The 19,344-nt window shown below is 46.5% G+C and overlaps 1 protein-coding gene and 1 non-coding gene across 4 annotated transcripts in view; both read left to right on the forward strand.

Moving 5' to 3' along the window:
* The first annotated feature begins 474 nt into the window (after positions 1-474).
* ZFR (zinc finger RNA binding protein) overlaps positions 475-19,344 on the forward strand; it is a 40,267-nt gene continuing 21,397 nt past the window's right edge. For all 3 annotated transcript variants that reach the window (XM_075267913.1, XM_075267924.1, XM_075267933.1), the window contains exons 1-5: positions 475-530; positions 9,184-9,317; positions 11,120-11,201; positions 14,607-14,889; positions 18,049-18,193. In XM_075267913.1, coding sequence (XP_075124014.1) covers positions 9,281-9,317; positions 11,120-11,201; positions 14,607-14,889; positions 18,049-18,193 — 547 coding nt within the window. In that variant the 5' untranslated portion in view covers positions 475-530; positions 9,184-9,280. The remainder of the gene's footprint in view (positions 531-9,183; positions 9,318-11,119; positions 11,202-14,606; positions 14,890-18,048; positions 18,194-19,344) is intronic.
* On the forward strand, positions 11,243-11,376 carry LOC142190944 (small nucleolar RNA SNORA66). The gene has a single exon (XR_012714582.1). It is a non-coding gene; the product is annotated as a small nucleolar RNA SNORA66 (small nucleolar RNA).

A 19,344-nucleotide genomic window follows, 5' to 3' on the forward strand; every position in this document is an offset into this window, starting at 1 on the left:
TAATATATATATATATATATACTATATGGATGGATATATTATATATATGGATTGTATTATATATATGGATATATCTATGTACATAGTTATATAATATATGGATAGATTATTGACATGTTTTTATTTCTTTACAGCCCTCCTTTGCCCTAGGTGTTGCCTCACTGGCCGGGCCTGTCCCCTCACCACAGAGACACCTGTCATTTCCCACAAGGCTTTCTATACAGCCTACATCTCTTCCTTCCAGAATATTCCCCGCAGTCACACCACGTGATTCTGCGCCGCTAACGCGCTGACGTCACTGGCTGGCAAGAGCAGAGTGATAACGCTCCTTTCCAGTCTTCCCAACCCATACTTTGACAACAGACTGTGCCAACCACAACATGGCCGCCGGCTCCTTCAGTCAGCCCTACGCACTTCCGTTTCGCGGAACATGACGTAGTCTCCTCCCCCTTTGGTTTGTGCGTCGACTCCGGCAGACGTCAGTTCCCGTAGGAGAGGAGGCCGGAGACGGACGCGGGGAGAGCGGACAGGTGTGTACCGTACATAAGAGTCGGCTATGGGGGCGGGCCGCGTCGTTACTTGTCACTCCGGTGTGCGGTGATTTTTGGCGGGAGGATGTGTCCTAGTCAGGGACCGTTGTGGGCTGTGGTGTCGCCGCCGCACTGTTAGCGTGGTCCGGGCAGGGGGAGTGGTGAATCCTCCGCAGAGGCCGCGGGGTCTGCCCGGGGAGGACGGTCACCTTCCTACGTTCATATGGCAGGAGGCGACACGATGGCGGTCACTCATCCGGCCCTGCCTTGTTTACCGGTCATATGCCGCAATCCATGGACGGCTTTATGAGGGGGGTAATAAATAAATGAACAATATCTTCTATTACTTCACATAGCGCTAACATATTCTATAGTGCTGTACAGATGCTGTCATTACTCACTGTCCCCAGCAGGGGGGCACAGACCTTTTTTTTTTTCCTACGCGTTATTTGCCCCCCCCCCCCTCTGTTGGACTCTGTTCACACTAGTATTATGGCATGATTTCTACTCCCATCCTATAGATCACTATTATGCAGAGCGACCAATTGGGCAGTATACAGTGTGGATATACAGGACCATATTCACTGTGTGTATGGGGGCCTAAAGAGAGCCTGTTGGGTTCTGCGGCCACTAAACCGCCAGCGTGCCATAACCGGTGTAAGTGATAGCCTTCTAGTCTCATATTGGGTTTAGGCCTCGTACACACGACAGGTTGTCACAGACATTTGTAGAACTTATAGTGACGGATTTGTTAAAATAGTCACCCCAGCCCCCCCCATGGTACATTGCTATAGATTAGTGCTGTGAAGGGAGGGGCGCTCCTCTCCACCCAGTGATGATGCTGAGGCCGACCCCTCTAAGGGTTAGTTCACACCTAAATAACGTGTGGCTTATTTTAATTAGGAAGCTTTTTTTTTGTAAAAACAGCTTCCAAAAAAACCAGGCTGTTTTCCCCTCCCATAAAGTGAATGGGCTGAAAAAACAGCTAGCATTTTTTTCCGTGCAGTTTTCTGCAAAAAAAAAAAAGAAAAAGAAATCCCTAAGTGTGCAGTGATATCAGTACCGAATATAACAGCTGTGTGGTGTTTTGTTTTTGTTTTTTTTGTATTTCTAAGGGCTCATTTACACAGGGGCGGTGGTGGCGGATTTTGACACAGAGAGTGACGCGGGAGCCGTGTCACTCTCAGGTCAAAACCCACCTGCCACAACCATCACAGTCGCGGCTTTCCCCTCCATAGCCGGCTCAAATGAACGAGCCGATACCGGAGGGGGCTGCCGCTAGGTGGAAGCCGCGGCTCAGCGCGCCGCGGCTTCCGCCTGAAGAAAGAGCAGCTCACTTCTTTTTTCGCCTAGCGTTAAAAAGAGCTAGCCCTCTACATAGACGAGCATTGTATGGAGGCGGATTATGACGTGGATTCCGCTGTCAAAATCCGCCTCCATGTCCCTGTGTGAACTAGCCCTTAGGCCCCATGCTCACGACAGTGTGTGTTGTAGCCAAGGTTTTCACTAGAGATGAGCAAGTACTATTCAAAACGGCAGCACCCATAGGAATGAATGGAAGCCGGCTGCGTCCATTCATTCCTATGGGTGCCTGCTATTCGAAACTGCCATTTCGAGTAGTACTCGCTCGTCTCTAGTTTTCACAGCTAGCCCACTGACCCATTAATTTCTATTGCCACATACACTTGCCCATGCCCGGGGCAAAACTCAGTACAAGTTTTCATCCTATTCTTTTTGTGGCACTTGGATCTCATCCACATGATGTCTGTGTCATGAAGTCACACCCTGGCTACATGTGCATAGCAGCCCTAAGGGACTGTCTGGGGACTTATATGTACATGTACCTTGCTATCTTCTGTGGACTCTTCATCGTGGACCTGGGGTTCCAGGCTGGTTTGGAGCAGGTCACATGACTGTAGTAGAGCCAGCATCCATAGCACAGGTAAATTACCTGTCAGATAAGTAAAGGGGGGAGGGGGCAAAGCAACTCTGGCTGAAATCCCCTGGTCCATAATGAAGAATCCACCAAATACAGTGAAGTAGTTGTAAGTCCTCGGACAGCCCCTCTATCCACGCTGGTGGTTTAGTGACCCCCAAACCAGCCGACGGGTTCACAGTAACTGGTTGTGGGCAGCTTCTTCCCTCCTTTTCTTACATGGCAGGTGTACATTTCTCACTGAACTATCAGTAAGCATTAGACCACTGTTGGTGCGCCCTATACGGGGGCTCTTATACATTGTGTCACCCCTTCTCTCTGCTTCATGGACTGCCAGAGGCTTAGGTCACCCTTGCAGCCAGTCACTGGGCTCAGTAGCCACATTTTTGGGTACCATTGATGTCAGTAGAATGTAAGTGGTTTCTGGTATATGACCAGTGAGGCCAGTGATTGGTCACAGCAGTCACCTGACTCTCTGCACTTCCTGCCCGGACATTATAATAATAATAAATGTTATTTATATAGCGCCAACATATTCCGCAGCGCTGTACAATTTGTAGGGTTCAAATACAGACAGATACATTACAAAGAGAATCATTTCACACAATGGGACTGAGGGCCCTGCTCGCAAGAGCTTACAATCTATGATAGTGGAGTGGAGAGAGCTGGGGACACTTTCCCTGAGTCCAAGGCCAGGGGGGTCAGTGAATATTATATTTTTTTTATTTTAATTCATTCTGGAAATCCCCTTTAAAGAGGACCTTTCATGTCCTCGGGCACATGCAGTTTTATAGACTGCTAGTAAGCTGAATTCAAGACTGCAAGAGATATTGGTGCAATTACTGATAACTCTACACTGTCAGAAGGGTATTCCTGATCGTCTAGCCTGGCTTTAAGGAACACCCCCTCCTGACAGTACTCATCCGTAGCCCTGTACTGTCAGAGGGAGCGTTCCTTACTACCCAGCCATGACACTGAGCTGTGATGAACGTCCCCCCAGTAATAGTCTGTGGACAAGTACTGTTGGGGGAGGGGGCGTTCCTCACCCCTCTGACAGTACAGGGCTATGGACCCCAGTAATGAAAGTCTTGCGTGAAAACTGCAATTGTGGATTTTCATTGAAACTGACTGGTCCAGGAAACTTCTAAGCAGCTGTTTCCTGTGTGTCTTATGTGCATTTAACTAGAAATGGGCGAGTAGGTATTCGAAATGCTCGTACTCGTTCGAATACTATCGCTATTCGCAGTAAAGATTCAATTCAGACCCAGCGTTGATTGGCCAAATGCTACAGCATTCGGCCAATCAACGCTGGTTCGGCAGCAGGCTCGTCCTTGTTAGCCGGGAGAGCTGGCAGCTTGCGTTTATGTGGGAGCTGACTTTTTCTCATAGGAATGCATTGACCAGCATTGATTGGCCGAATGCTAAACAGTGTATAGCATTCGTCCAATCAATGTTGGTTCTGCAGGACGAGTAAGGGCCGGTTCACATTAGCGCTTGCCTCCCATCCGGAAGGACCCCCGTAACGGAATATCAGCGCAACTGGAAGCGCTGTGCAGTTAAAGCGTATGGACCCCATAAACTATAATGGGGTCCGTGCGCTTTATCTGCACAGCGCTCCTCCTAAACACTCTCCTCCTGCTACTCGTGGACTTGGTGACTCTCCTGAGTCCAATAGTGGTTTCCCCTGAAACGAATATTTTTCCCCATAGACTATAATGGGATTCGATATTCGATCGAGTAGTCGAATATTGAGGGGCTATTCAAAACGAATCTCGAATATTTCACTACTTGCTCATCTCTACATTTAACCCTTTAGCAGTCTAAGGGTGGGTTCACATCTGTGCTTTCCCCATTTCACTACAAATTGGTAACACAGAAGGTCCTGCGAACCTGTTTCTGATGAATCCCTATTATACATATGAAAACCATGTCAAAAGACAGAATCATCATAAAAATAACACATTTTATTAAAGTTATGAAAACTTAACATGAAAAGAATGAAATACAGCACACAATAATGTCCCCCTGACAAAGGTGTAATGGCGAAGCGCGCGTCCCCATGTGGTAGGGTCATATAATACGCACTTTCATTTTTAATAGGTTTTTTTGGTGTTTATGTACACATGTATCCCATTGGCTGACTTGTAGCCCTTTTGTATACCCCGCTCTGCCATCCATATGTATTCCCTGACTTGCCCTCTAGTCCCACAGACAGGTTTGGCCATTGATAACATTTATTCCACATGTTGTTATTTGGTTCCCCCTTTCTTTATTGTGTTCTGTTTTTCATTCTTTTCATGTTCTGGTTTTATAACTTTATTAAAATGTGTTATTTTTTTTGGTGAATCTGCCATTTGTAGTGCCTGTGATAGTTTCCGCGGGTTTACGTTTTTTTGGAATTTCACCTCCTTAGGATCTCTGCTTGCTGTCAGTGGATAAGAATTCCACATCCATCCGACACATCTTAAACAAGATACATTATTTCACTTACATAGAGCCAACCTATTCCACAGTGCTTTTCTGATGCTGTCTAAATTTCCATTTGGTTTTTGGAGTCGGGGTGGAAACACACCAAACATGGAGGGGACGGGACATAAAACTCCATGCAGCTATTGTCCTTTGATACATACCTAGAACCGAAAGGCAAACAGTGCTAACCACTGATCCACCGCACTGTCACGTAGTTTGCTGTGGTATCGGCAGGGTGTGGCAGGTTTTCAGTTTCAGGCTCCGATTGTTTTCCATAACCAGCCTTAAGCCAGGGTCTTAAAGGGGTTGTCCAGGCAAAAATGGACGACCGGTTTAATTTTTAAATCAGCTGGCAGTGGAGGAAAAAAAATGTATACCCTCCTCTCCTGCGCGTCAAGGTTCTTCTGCTGCGGCGGCTTCTCCCTGGTCTCTTCCGTAGTTCTGATGAAGCTGCTGATTGGCCTCTAGTCACATGACCGCTGAGGGCAATCAGCAGTGGGAGGAGCCATCACGAGCTGGAGGACACCGAAGCATCGGGGACAGGTGTGTATGCAACGTTTTTTCTTGTTTGTTTGGTTTTTTTTCCCACTGCCCCAGATGGCTTAAAAGTTAAAGGGTCGTCTATTTTTGCCTGGACAACCCCTTTAAAGGGATTCTACCACTAAAACGCTGTTTTTTTCTGCTTTAGACGTCGGAATAACCTTTAGAAAGGCTATTCGTCTCCTACCTTTAGATGTGGTCTCCGCCGCGCCGTTCCTTAGAAATACCATTTTTTACCGGTATGCTAATGAGTTCTCTGCAGCAATGAGGGCGGGCCCCAGCGCTCAAACGGCGATGGGGGCGTCACCACTTCTGCCCAAGACCCTGTCTCCAGCACCGCCTTCTTCTTCAGCTGCATCCTCCCCTTCTCTGTCGTCTTCCTTCTTCGTCAGCTCTGACGCCTGCGCAGTCTTGCCTTGCGGCCTCGAAAATATGGCCGCCGGCCGACATGCGCAGTCGGTTCTACTAGTGTCTCGCTGGCAGAGCCGACTGCGCAGGCGTCAGAGCTGACAAAGAAGGAAGAGGACAGAGAAGGGGAGGATGCAGCTGAAGAAGGAGGCGGCGCTGGAATGGGTTCTCGGGCAGCAGTGGGGACACCCCCAGCGCCGTTTGAGCGCTCGGACTCGCCCTCATTGCTGCGGAGAACTCATTAGCATACCGGTAAAAAAAACGGTATTTCTAAGGAACAGCGTGGTGCAGACCATGTCTAAAGGTAAGAGACGAATAGCCTTTCTAAACGCTATTTCGATGTCTAAAGCAGAAAAAACAGCGTTTTAGTTTTAGAATCCCTTTAAGATCAATGTTTCTATCTATAGAAAGAGCTAGAATTTTTCATGAACATGTTTACAGGTGATTTACAGAAAACTCCCAGCCAGGCTCTGTTCACATTGACTGTTTTCTCTAGGTTATTCTGTTCTGTCATTGTCAGACTTTTGTGTTCAGCCTATAGCATTGAATAGGGATTTTTCTGACTTCAGGTAACCTTTGTTGTGTCCGATCACATTGTCTGTTGGACAGTGCTAACATTAAAGGGATTGGTAGGGAGGGGGGGGGGCAGGGATTGGCTTTCACACTGTATACACAACCTTATTCTATAGAGGAAGGTCCCCGGCACCCCAATTATTGCATCCCCTGCCGCCTGTATACTCTATGTATATAACTGCAAGGATATCCACCAGTCAAGAGGGGCCCACACTAGTTAAAGGGGATGTCCTGCCAAACAACTTGGCTCCAGGGAGTAAGTTATAGATCAGTGGGGTTTCATTGGCTCCATTCAGGTTGAAGAACAAATTGCCCCCATTCTTGTTTCTTGGGGGGGTGGGGGTGGTAGCAGTTTGACCTCCATCGATCTGCAGCTTATCCCCCTATCATGCAAATGCAGAAACCAACCCATTCAGATGGCGCTGATATGCCTCACGTGACCCTTTGGGAATAAGTCATATTTGCCAATTTTTTATTTTTTGCATAGATTTTCATAGCAGCAATTAAATCCCGGAGTGTGAGGTGGGAACTTGTTGCGCTATTACAACTGTATTTCAGCACACCTGTGTGAACAGGGTCCAAAGTGATGCTCCAGCTGAACAACACCAGCAAGAAATGATACAGACTGATTGTTGTTCCCTGTTATCAGCCACTGTCGGCTCGATTTAGGCCAGTGCACCTCAAGGGTTGGCCCACGATTGTGAGCGGTTCATTGGATTTACCAATGGTCTGCAAATAGGCCATCTTTAACTCCCTAACAGCCACATTAAAAATGCAAAAAAGATAAAAGCCCTACATGGATGACTTTTCTCTCCACCAGTTTGATTATAAAACCATAATCCCATTATAGCCTATAGGTTAGTGGATGGGATCTCAGTTATTTGGCTTCTCCTAGCCTTATTTGGTGTTATTAACCCATGTCTGCCAGCTTTCTGGTGTAGATGGGCATATTTATGGGGTACTAGCCTCTGCCCGCGACTTCGTCTGTGGGTTGCTTGTGTCGATGATCTGCCTATGTTCAGCAAACTGCTGCCATCGGTGGTTTGCCTGCTCCAGCATTTCGCCAGCTCTCAAGCTGTTCTGCTGCTGAACTTGTTCCTTGCACCGTGCCTGTGATTGTTCCGGCATCTCAACAGCTCGCCGGGACGCCACATAATGAGGTTGGTGTTGATGATCCGCCTGCTGCGGCGTTTCGACAGCTGTCAATCTGGCCTGCCGCTGAACTCGGTCCTCGCGCTGTGTCGTGATTGTTCCAGCAGCTCGCTGGGATGCCATATAATGAGTACGTTGTTGGCGTTGATGATCTGCCTGCTGCAGCATTTCGGCAGCTGTTCCTTGCTCTGTGCCTGTGATTGTTCCGGCATCTCAGCAGCTTGCTGGGATGCCATATTATGAGCATGTTGTTGACGTTGATGATCCGCCTGCTCCAGCATTTCGGCAACTCCCATGCTGGCCTGCCGTTGAACTCATTCCTCGAACTGTGCCCGTGATTGTTCCGGTATCTCAGCAGCTCGCTGGGACACCATATAATGAGCGTGTTGTTGGCATCGATGATCCCCCTCAGCTCCGATTGAGGAGACCTCTGTGACTTCTGGCTCCTTCATAGCTCTCGTTGTTTGCAACAAATTAGATTTTCTTTCTCTAAGCATGTTGAAAATTGGCAAACTGCCAATTTGGCTTAAAGGTGTTTGCCCGTGTCAGTGTGTCAGCACTGCCTGGAGCAGGTCATATAATATGCAAATTCATGTACACAACCCACTGAGGGTTAGCGTGTGTTTACACACAGAGATAACAGACCTGGCTTTATCGGAAGCCGAGATAAGAGCAGTGTAATATAGTATGTGAACATAAATTCATAACAGTCGTGGAGCCATGTCATTTACCGGGATAAAGAGTAGCTTATATTTAAGGTTACAATCTATGTGCCAAATTTCATCCAAACTATTATTATTATTATATTATAGTAGGATAGGATCTTCGGCGCACTGCTCTCCCTTATGCCATAGATGTGCCACATCTCTTGTTCTTATGGGGTCACCTCAAACCAACATATTTTATTATAGCTCAGGTCAGTAAAGCAGTGTGTGTTATCCAGGAGATCTACGCCTTTGCCTTCCCATGTTGCAGCCTGTGTCTTGTTTATTACGAGGCGTCCAGAGACTCTTAATAACTCGGACACGCTTCATGCCATTAAGGACAATTATTGAGACTGACGTTGGGGTACAATTGTTTTCATAAATTCTGCTTGTAACCCTCATCTATAGTACATGTGATGTTCCTGGCAGTCCTGATGTTGTTGTGAGTCCCCAGCGTTACATTTCTATGATCAGACCCAGTCAGTAACCTGTTTGTTGTGTTGCAGCCTCAGTCCTGTCATCCTCCTTCTATTTCTATTGTTTTGCTGCTTTTCTTTGCGCCTATTTCTCCACCTCGGCATCCATGAGCTTGTGTGTGATACTTGCCCACTTAAAGTCTTGTAATGAAGCCCGTATTGCTGGCGGTGTATAGCGACGTGCCCGGCTCGGTTTGTCATTCAGTGTCTTGAGTGAGTCGGAGCTATGTGACCTTCTCCTGCGTTGCGCTGTGATGAGGGAAAGCTGCGTCTCCAGATTCCTCCCCATCAGCTCTGAGCAGGCAGGAATAAGACAGAAGATTAGACTAAGCCGCTTGCTGCCCTCTGTTCTGGAATTTCCTCCTCAGTAATTGAATTTGTTCCTCTCCTTGCAGGTTTTTTTCGCGCAGGTCCCGTGACTTCTCACTCCCGTCCGTGTGAGTTATGACCAGGCTTTGAAATTTTTTAGCTTGATACCAGAAAGAAGAACCCATGATTCCTATATGCCCTGTAGTTTCATTCACCTATGGTAAGTACAGCTTTCCTTCACTGCCAGCTGTGGTGTTAATGCCTAGTACTTAAGCAGTACTAGTTTTCTATACACAGTTTTTTGTTTGTTTTTTTTTTTGGGGGGGGGGGGGGGGGTGTTAGGTGCTTGACTGTAAGGGTCTCCAGTGATCACAAGAACAAGGAGTCTCTGCAGTAGCCCCCGCTTCATACAGTGCTATGGGACTGATGGAGATAGCAGAGTATAGAGTGTTGTCATCTCATAGAGGTGAATGGAGCGAGGGTCCTTCTTGTGCACACAGGGACTCGGCAAACCCATTTTCTACATCTGTTTTGGGGGAGTGTTGGTTCTGTAAAAAAAAAAAAAAAAAAACACTTTGTAATAAAATCTAATATTGTTATGCCCAATGCAGGGTCTAAGGCTGTATTCACATGACTGTGCTGGTTCTGTGCCACGTTTTGTTGGTTTTTAATTATTGACCCATTGACTTTAAGTGAGTCAGAAACCTGAAAATGTAGAATTTTTTTTTTTTTTCCAGAAGCGTGCCTATTTTTCACAGATCTCAGACAGTACTTGTCTGAACCTCGGTAGTAGCCTAAGGTGTTGGTTCATAACTCAAAAAACATAAAGTTAGAAGTGGCGCTCCCTCCTTCAGACTCTGCACCATGTAAAAAAAAACATATTGAATCAGGCGTGACGTTGTTGGCAGCGCAGATAAGCCACTGGCGTAAGTTTGTGCAGTTTTCTGCATCTGATCTGCTCGAGTGTTAGACCCGACGTAGATGTGACATGTAACGGCTTATTTATACAGTACACCATATTCCCAGCCTCCTACGTGTCACTGCCCTCCACTACTACGCACAGATGTCCTCGCAACCTCCTCATTCCGATCCTCTAGCATTTATGGAATTTTAATGGTCCCTTTGATAACTATTTATTAAGATGTTTTTGGGCTTTGCTTATGGTACAGCTCGAAGGGCAGGTATATGGGGTTGGCATAGAATTACAATGAGGGTGGAAATTTTTGACGTTTTGTTTTGCAAGTTCTCAGGTTGCAGGACGGCCAGTGGAGCCGTCCTACCGGGGCCTGACGTGAGGCGAGCCTGAATTAATAGGCTTTGGTCTTTTTAATAAATGAGTTGTTTACTTGTATGCAGGCATGGGGAATCTACACTAGTCACAGGGACTGGCATGGCTTTCCTGTATAACTCTCCAGGTTTCTGGCACGAGTTATAAGAAATATGTCGTGTGAAGGCATCTACTCTAAGAAGTACCAAGTGAGGTGCACATGAAGAGGTGTGGTGGCAAAATCTGATGTACGGCCTGGTGGGGGGCGATAAATGGGCGATGGCGATAAATCTGCCCATTGAATTAAAGAGAACACTCCCTAAGATGTAAAATACCAGACTAGTCATATTGGTAGCTGCAGAGTGTTAGTATATGGAGACAAACATGTTCCCGAAATCTAATCTCCGAATATCTGTCCTTAACACGTGAAGATCATTGATCGCTGCAGTTGTTTGTGGTAGAAAATTCAGTTTCCGCCTTTGCAGAACCTCCACAGGAGTAGATATACAGCAGTGTGGAGGCCTTGGGTTTGTTGCTGTGTCACTTCTTATTGAAGATAATAATAGAATAACCTGCAGGAAGCCGCAGGATTCTCAATGTACGGTTCAATGAGCCAAGATCTCGCTGGTGCCCTGCATTACTGTATGGCCGCTCCTCTTCTGACATCTGAACAGGGAACTCTTGGCACGCTGTAGATTTTTGATTTGGTCATACAAGTGATGTAATTTTTTTTTTTTTTTTCTCATTCCTAACAGTGCCCAGCCGGCTGGGTGAAGAAGCCAAAATGGCTACTGGCAACTACTTTGGATTTACCCATGGTGGTGCAGCTCAGTACAGGTAAGATATAGACTTAACAATACTTCAGACGTTAATTTTTCCTGCAAACAAGATCACTAGCCCAGCATATTGTTGCTGAAGCAAGGGGAACATGTTTGCTAAAATAAGTGTGGCTGTAGAGGTGCCCGACCTGCAGAAACGTGACCGCGGTCATAGCCTTTACACCAGTACATGCTTAGAGGTGTATTAGTGATTGCTTTATTGCATGTTATTTGCTTTTCACTACTGATCTTGTCATTTTTATTTAATACTGGCAGAATGACCCATTTTTTTTTTGTTTGTGTAGTAGCCCCATAAGAATAGGTTGATTGCTATGGAAACCTGGTGTAAAGCTGTGTGTATGTGAAGACTGAAGAAGCTATGGCATCATGTGTGTCTTAGTTTGGGTATCAGTGGAAATCTGTGATCGTTTGTTTTGGAAACCTGTAGTAAAGTTGTGTGTATGTGACTTTGAAGTCCACAGCGCCCTGCCCCCTTAAAGCTGACTTACAGCAGTGAAGAAAAATGGCTAGGTTGTTATTGAAATCTGGAGTAAAGCTGTGTGCATGTAAAGACTAAGTGTCTGTTAGCTTCTATTGGATGATAAGGGACATGTGACCGTGTTTATGGCAGTTGGAATATGAGTGAAAGACTTGCAGGCTTGTATTGGCTAATGCACTTCACTGTTTTGGGAATATGGTATCTGAGGAACGGTACGTCCGAGAGATCTGAGACCTGGTCTAAAACCTTCCCGGACACCTGATGTACCTGTATGCCAAATTTGGTGAGGATCGGTCCAGTTGTTTGGTCGTGCATAAAGAACAGACAGAAATTCATTTTTATATATACGAGTAGGATTGAGGGATCGGGAAAGATCGGATCCCGATTGTCGATCCAGCAAATTTCAGGATCGGCTGGAAAATGATCAGAAATCAGATTTTAAAATCGATCCTGAAATCTCAAGATCGGCTCAACCCTATATGTGAGACATCATCTTGCACCAGCAGATCTGCAGTGTAAGGCCTCCTGCACAGTTCCTTTCCTTTAAGGCCCCTGTTCTCCTGATCCTTGGAGGTCTCAGTGATCTGACACTTATCCACCTCCCCACAACATCCCCTCCCCTGATATGGGATAATTGTGTGTAATGACAAAACCCCTTTAACAATTTAAAGGGGCTCTATCAGCAAAATTATGCTGTATGAGCCCCACTCAAAACTTTAAAAACGCTATTCAGGCACCGCTAATCTTTAACACCCAGTCGTAGTATCAGTCATTGTATTCCCTTCTCACAGCTTATTCCAATGTGCCACGTTGCGATGGCGCTGCGTATGTCACTCCCGTTATCAGCGTATTATCACAAGTTAGCACATTATATTTAGACCCGCCGAGCGGGAACTCAGGGGAAGCCCAGAACAGTCTGACACTATCTGATCATGGGGTGATGGTAGAAAAATGTCTAGTCCTGAAACGACACCCGAGCCGCTGTTATTACTGCTGTCTCACAAGGGGAACATGCGTCTTACAGAATATCTGTAACTAGAGTCTGGGGGGGGTTCTTGCCTTTCCTCAAGAGATCAGCACCGTATCGATCATGTTACGCATCTTTCCTGTGTTACATCTTGTAGGCGCTGACAGTATGAGGAGCCGCGTGCGCCCCTATCATGTACACACCAATCTGGTTCCCGTTACACTCGGCTGCCTCGTTGTATGTACCGTGTCCTTGTTAGCTTCTTGGAATCCGCTCCTGTCATTGAGTAACAACTTGGTTTCTCGGATGTCCTTTGTAACCTTTCTCATTGCCAGTTATGGTTGACAAGAAATTGTAGAGGTTTTTGACGAAGTTTTTATTTTATTTTTTTAATTAAAAATGACATTTTCTTCCATTTTTATCTTTTTTTGTATCTTAATAGTAAGGGATGTACAAACTAGACCTTCAAGGTGGAAAAGTGGAACTTGCTCTAGCGCCACCTTTTGGAAGGTAGCGCTCTACAGATAAATGCCTGGTTTTCAATGTAAAGTTTTATGAAAGCCATACAGCTGAAAAGTGAATTAGAGTGAGTTCCTCTTTTCAGCCAAGGTGGTCCTATTTGCATATCCCTTACCCAGAATTCCTAGCAGGACATGCATTGGTCTAGTTTAAATCTCTATACACCTCATGGTCACCTCTTCCTAATGACATAGAACCCCAAGAGAAGACACAAGCTGGTTGCTGTCGACCCTCCGGACACATGTACGCTGGGATCTTTTGAGTGTGCATGTGTTTGCAATACAGACCGGGGACTACTCCTTCCTGAGAGCAAAAGATGAGGGACGTTAACTGTTTCTCTGACATCTGCCTGTGGAGGAAACTTTGCAGGGCCCCCCCATACACAGTAAAGTAATGGCTGATCCCTCCTAAATCATCGGGTTTGGCTGAATGTTGTCTAATGCAGTGTTTCTCAAACTTTCCAAGCGACGTACCCTCTATTATGTAATGGCCACCCAGTGCCTTGATTTGTAATAGAGTGGCTCCGACATGTAACATTTTGGCACCCACAATGCTCCGGTGTGTAACATAATGGCCTCCATAGTGTGCCCCCATCCACGCTATTAGATAAGATACCTAGCTTCTTCCCGTGACTTCGTCTGCGTGTTGTTGTCAGCGATGACCTGCTTATATTTATGCAATTGCTGTTGTCGATGATATGCCTGCTCCCGCGTCTCGGCTCTGCTACATCGCTGTATATGTGCAGGATACCCAACTGTATGTACATCTTTGCTGCCTAAGCTCTGCTACATCCGGCAACATGGATTACAAGGGGTTTGGTTATGTGCGTGTGTGAACTGGTTCTGTGTTGGAAAGGGCTGAAGTGATGTTGCTGAAATTTGCCTCAGTCCCCCCCCCCCCCTCCTCAAATCAGAGGTTGAACACCACATTCCCCCGTCATCCTTACACAAAGTCTGCACCCGATATACTCCTCTTGCCCATACACAGCCTGCATGTTCTGTACTCTCCTGATCTCCCATGAGACTCCATTTCCTGCAGCTTCCACGCTGTCGGGTTTCATCCTATATAGCTCCACCCACAAAATAGCGAGTAGCTCCGCCCACACAAGTGTGATAATTTCAAAGAATGGCTCAAGGACCTGTGAGGACATCATCAAGGGTCCTTTAGTCTAGTCCTTCCTTCCTATTTATCTATCTATTCTATTCGTGAAAGTTTGTATGTTTGTTCCTCAATCACGCAAAAACGGCTGAACGGATTTGGCTGAAGTGAAGCTGAGACCTTGACCAGTTCCCTGAGCTTAATGAAATATCTACTTAGGCCTAATATTAAGCTGTAGATTTCACCTATATTATTGTACCGCACTGTTTTTGATATTTCTTACACCTCTTGTCTTGCATTTTGCTTCCATTAAATACTTCTTTGTTTTCCTCTCTTCTCAGCCAGCAGCCAGCATCAGGAGTTGCCTATTCCCACCCAACAACCGTGGGCAGTTACACTGTGCACCAGGCTCCCGTAGCCGCTCACACCGTCACAGCCGCGTACGCCCCTGCAGCGGCCACCGTGGCCGTAGCTCGACCCGCACCAGTCGCCGTGGCCGCTGCTGCAACGGCAGCCGCTTATGGAGGCTACCCCACTGCTCATACCGCAACAGATTACGGCTATACGCAGAGACAGCAAGAGGCTCCGCCACCACCACCTCCTGTGACTACACAGAACTACCAGGTACTGGAATCTTAGACGTTGGAGTTAGTCATGTTGTGGCGGTTCAGAATGATATAATTATATTGTGATACATGATGTCTTGTAGTACTCTTTACTTTACTACACAGCACAGTCCCTCCTGTGTGTATGTCATCCTGAGCATACAGATCTATCTAAATGATGAGGAGGCTGCAGGGTTTACAAGTACACCCCTGCCTCTGCAAACAGCCCATAGGCAGGGGTGCTAAGAGTTTACCCTCCCCTATGTAATAATGTGGACCTATCCCAAAGATAGGCTATCAATATTAAAACCCCAGAAAACCCATTTAAGTACTTGTATCCTGCCAGATGCAAAAAGCAGCCTTACCAGGGGTGGCTGTGGGGGGTGCAAAGGTAGCAGTCTATAGGACTTATTACAGAATCCTACATAGCGGGGACGCTGTTACAGATTTTGGCCCAGGAGCTTCTAGCAAGGTAAACCATATAGCCACAATGATATGTCGGTCTTAAAGAGGACCTTTCACCATATCTGGGCACAGGCAGTGTTATATACTGCCAGAAAGCTGACAGTGCGCTGAATTCAGCGCACTGTCGGCTTTCCCGATCCGTGCCCGGTGTAAAGCGCTATCGGTCCCGGTACCGTAGCGCTTTACAGTCAGAAGGGCGTTTCTGACCATTAGCCAGGAACGTCCTTCTGCCTCGCGGCGCCAATCGCGCTGTGCTGTGGAGCCGGGAGGAACTCCCCCTCCCTCTCCTGATAATGCTAGTCTATGGACAAGCTGTGTGAGCAGAGGGAGGGGGCGTTCCTCCCCGCTCCACAGCACAGCGCGATTGGCGCCGCGAGGCAGAAGGACGTTCCTGGCTAATGGTCAGAAACGCCCTTCTGACCATAGAAGAGCTACGGTACCGGACCGTAAGCTCTTCACACCGGGCACAGATCGGGAAAGCCGACAGTGCGCTGAATTCAGTGCACTGTCAGCTTTCTGGCAGTATATAACACTGCCTGTGCCCAAAAGTGGTGAAAGGTCCTCTTTAAAGGTACAGGTAGTAAGGGGCAACACGGTGGCTCAGTGGTTAGCCCTGCAGTCTTGCAGCGCTGGAGTCCTGGGTTTGAATCCCCCAGGAACAACATCTGCACAGAGTTTGTATGTTCTCCCCGTGTTTGCGTGGATTTCCTCCCATTCTACAAAGACATACTGATAGGAGAAAGAAAAAGTACAATGTGATCCCTAATGGGGCTCACAATCTACATTAAAAAAAAAAAAAGAAAAAAAGGTACAGGTAGTTCTGTATATCAAATAGAAAAAATTTAGCACGGCTCACCGAAAAACTTCTCGGATTCAGTCCAACTCCAATATCAGCGGTGTTGGAACGGAAAATCCCTGACCTCAAAGGGTCAGTTCACACGTGAAAACCGCCTAGCTTATTTGTGCGAGGTAAAAAACCTCGGGGAGTTTTTTTGACGCTGTTTTTTGCATTCCACGCGGTTTTTGACGAGGTTTTTGACGCGGTTTTCGCTAGCGGTTTTCGCTAGGGTTTTTTTTCCTATATGTGCTATAGAAACTGCAGGCGAAAACCGCGCGGTTTTTTGCAAAAAACCGCGCGGTTTTCTGTGAAAAAAACCGCGCGGTTTTTTACCGCGCGGTTTTCGCCTCCCATTCACTTCTATGCAATTCTTCAGGCGTTTTCCGCCTGAAGAAAGGTCATGTCGCTTCTTCAGGCGGAAAACGCTAGGAGGAAAAAAAAAGCTAGTGGTTTACATAGACCACCATGTTAAAGGAGAGGTTTTTGAAGCGAATTCCGCTGTCAAAAACCTCCCCTTTGCCCACGTGTGAACTAGCCCAAAGGGATAAATAGCAAATTTCCAAATTGCTAAAAACTCCTGCATCAGAAGAATTATTATATATGTTATATTATATATAAATAATAAATAATAATGATATATTTATATTTCAGGGCACCAGATCCCCTATATCAAATGACACTGAATTTAAAGTCCAACTGCAAATCTAAATGGTAACTACTAGAGATGAGTGAGTACTATTCGAAACAGGAGTTTCGAAAAGCACGCACCCATAGGAATGAATGGAAGTGGCCGGCCGCTTAACCCCCTGCGTTCCGGCTGCGTCCATTCATTCCTATGGGTGCGTGCTATTCGAAACGGGAATTTCGAATAGTACTCGCTCATCTCTAGTAACTGCCTCTGATATTAACCCCATGTGTTCCATTATGCACACTTGCAAATCAAAAAGCAATCCTATACAAAACAAAAACCAAAATAATGATCCACAAGAAAACCAACAACGAAAACCGCTTCCTATTGAGCACAGGCTTGTTTACATTTCTCCTCAAGTCTTCTATGAGCTTATTGGGGGTGTGGGGCGCACAATGTTAAAATAAATAAAAATCTGATATTAAAAAAATGATGAAAAATGCTAAAATATAAGGAAAGCCTCGGGTTGTCAGATTTATTACAACTCGTAGCAGCAAATCGACATGAAGTTATAGCGGGAGTCAGCACCTGCCAGGTTTCATTTCTGAGAATCGGAGTTAGAAGTTTCATTATCTTTGGCATTAGAACAAACCATAATAACTTAATAACTCCAAATCTCTTCTCCCCCCCCCCCCAAAGATATCTTTTTTTAAAACCCTGTCTGATCACGAACATGGGGGGGAGGGGCAGGTCTGTGCTGCAGATTATCCTGTAGGACCTGGTTGTCACACTAGACCAGGGCTTCTCACTAGAGCGGGTTGTCCAATATCCAGGACCAGTCTCTGATGCTTCGGCCTAGATTAAAGCAATCATCCTACATCCCCCGCTGGTTTAGTCCTAGGTTTAGGACCTGTGGACTCTTGGTAATGATGTCATCACCGGTCCTTCAGCCTTTCCAACCATGGAGACTGCACTAATGCTGTAAGGCTGGCATTATCAGCGCAGCTTCTTCTATAGAGTCCCTGCTTTGGGCCGAAGCTGGCAGGGACTCGCCTCACATTTTGAGAAGCGTTGTACTGGGCATGGTGGGCAGTAGCATTTTCTGTGTGTGATTTTTCTGCACATATATTTCACTAGAAGTTTGTTACCAGCTATTATACCCAACATGTTTTGCCCCATCGAGATATTGTGTATTTGTACGCTAATCACTCTGTAACATCAGCGTTGTTGTTTTTTTTCCGCTTCAGGATTCCTATTCTTATGTAAGATCCACAGCGCCGGCTGTAGCGTATGACAGCAAGCAGTACTACCAGCAGCCGACTGCGACTGCTGCAGCCGTAGCCGCCGCCGCTCAGCCTCAGCCATCTGTGGCAGAGTCCTACTACCAGACAGGTAGGTACATTGTCATTTCTTATGGGGGGTATCTACAGAATGTAAGATGGCTGGTCCTGTGTGCGCTTGAGCCACAGTAACCACATGTGTATAACCGCTGGGCCTGAAGTTGCTATGGCTTCACATCAGGACACCAGTAACTTATATGTAGTATACTATTTAGTATGATCGGAAATAAATTAAAGGGATTTTCATGTGTTTTGGGCACTGATGACCTATTCACAAGTTGGGTCATCTGTTTCTGATTGGTAACGACTCTATCCTGAACTGATCTGGCTTCCAGAAGCAATATATAGTGTATCCAGCTTAAAGAACTACTCTATACCACTCTATAGCTGTACACTGTATCGCTGGTGCCGGAGAGTTACATCTCTGCTCCTATTTACTAGAACTGGAGCTGAGCTGCTTCCAGCTGTATACAACTTCTGGCAGCTGGATTGGCTGATAAGTTTGGGGTCCAATCAGATACTGATGCTGTCCTATTAGTATCCAAAACACTTGGGGTTTTGGACAACCCCTTTAAAGGGATCCTATCATTGGATACCCTTTTTTTCCTCCCTAATACGTAGGAATAGCCTTAAGAAAGGTTATTCTTCTCCTACCATTTAGATGTCTTCTCCACGCTGCCGTTCGGTAGAAATCTGGGTTTTCTTTGTTATGCAAATGAGTTCTCTCGCAGCACTGGGGGCGGTCCTCAGCACTCAAACAGCACTGGGGGCGCCCCAATGCTGCAAAAGAAATCTCTAGCGCTGCCTCCATCTTCTTCTGGAACGCCCTCTCCCTGTGTTTTCTTCCGTCCTGGGTTTCAATCTGCTAGGCCTCGGGCAGAGCTGACTGCGCATGCCCGGGCCACAAGAAAATGGCCGCTTACACAGTAGGCTGGTGTAAGCGGCCATTTTCTTGTGGCCATGGGCATGCGCAGTCAGCTGTGCCCGAGGCCTAGCAGATTGAAACCCAGAACGGAAGAGAGGGCGTTCCAGAAGAAGATTGAGGCGTCGCTGGAGAATTCTCTCGCAGCATTGGGGACGCCCCCAGTGCTGTTTGAACGCTGAGGACCGCCCCCAGTGCTGCGAGAGAACTCATTTGCATACCGAAGAAAACCCGGATTTCTACTGAACAGCGGCGCGGAGAAGACATCTAAAGGTAGGAGA

The sequence above is a fragment of the Leptodactylus fuscus genome, chromosome 1, assembly GCF_031893055.1.
Source record: "Leptodactylus fuscus isolate aLepFus1 chromosome 1, aLepFus1.hap2, whole genome shotgun sequence".
Taxonomy (NCBI): Eukaryota; Metazoa; Chordata; class Amphibia; order Anura; family Leptodactylidae; genus Leptodactylus; species Leptodactylus fuscus.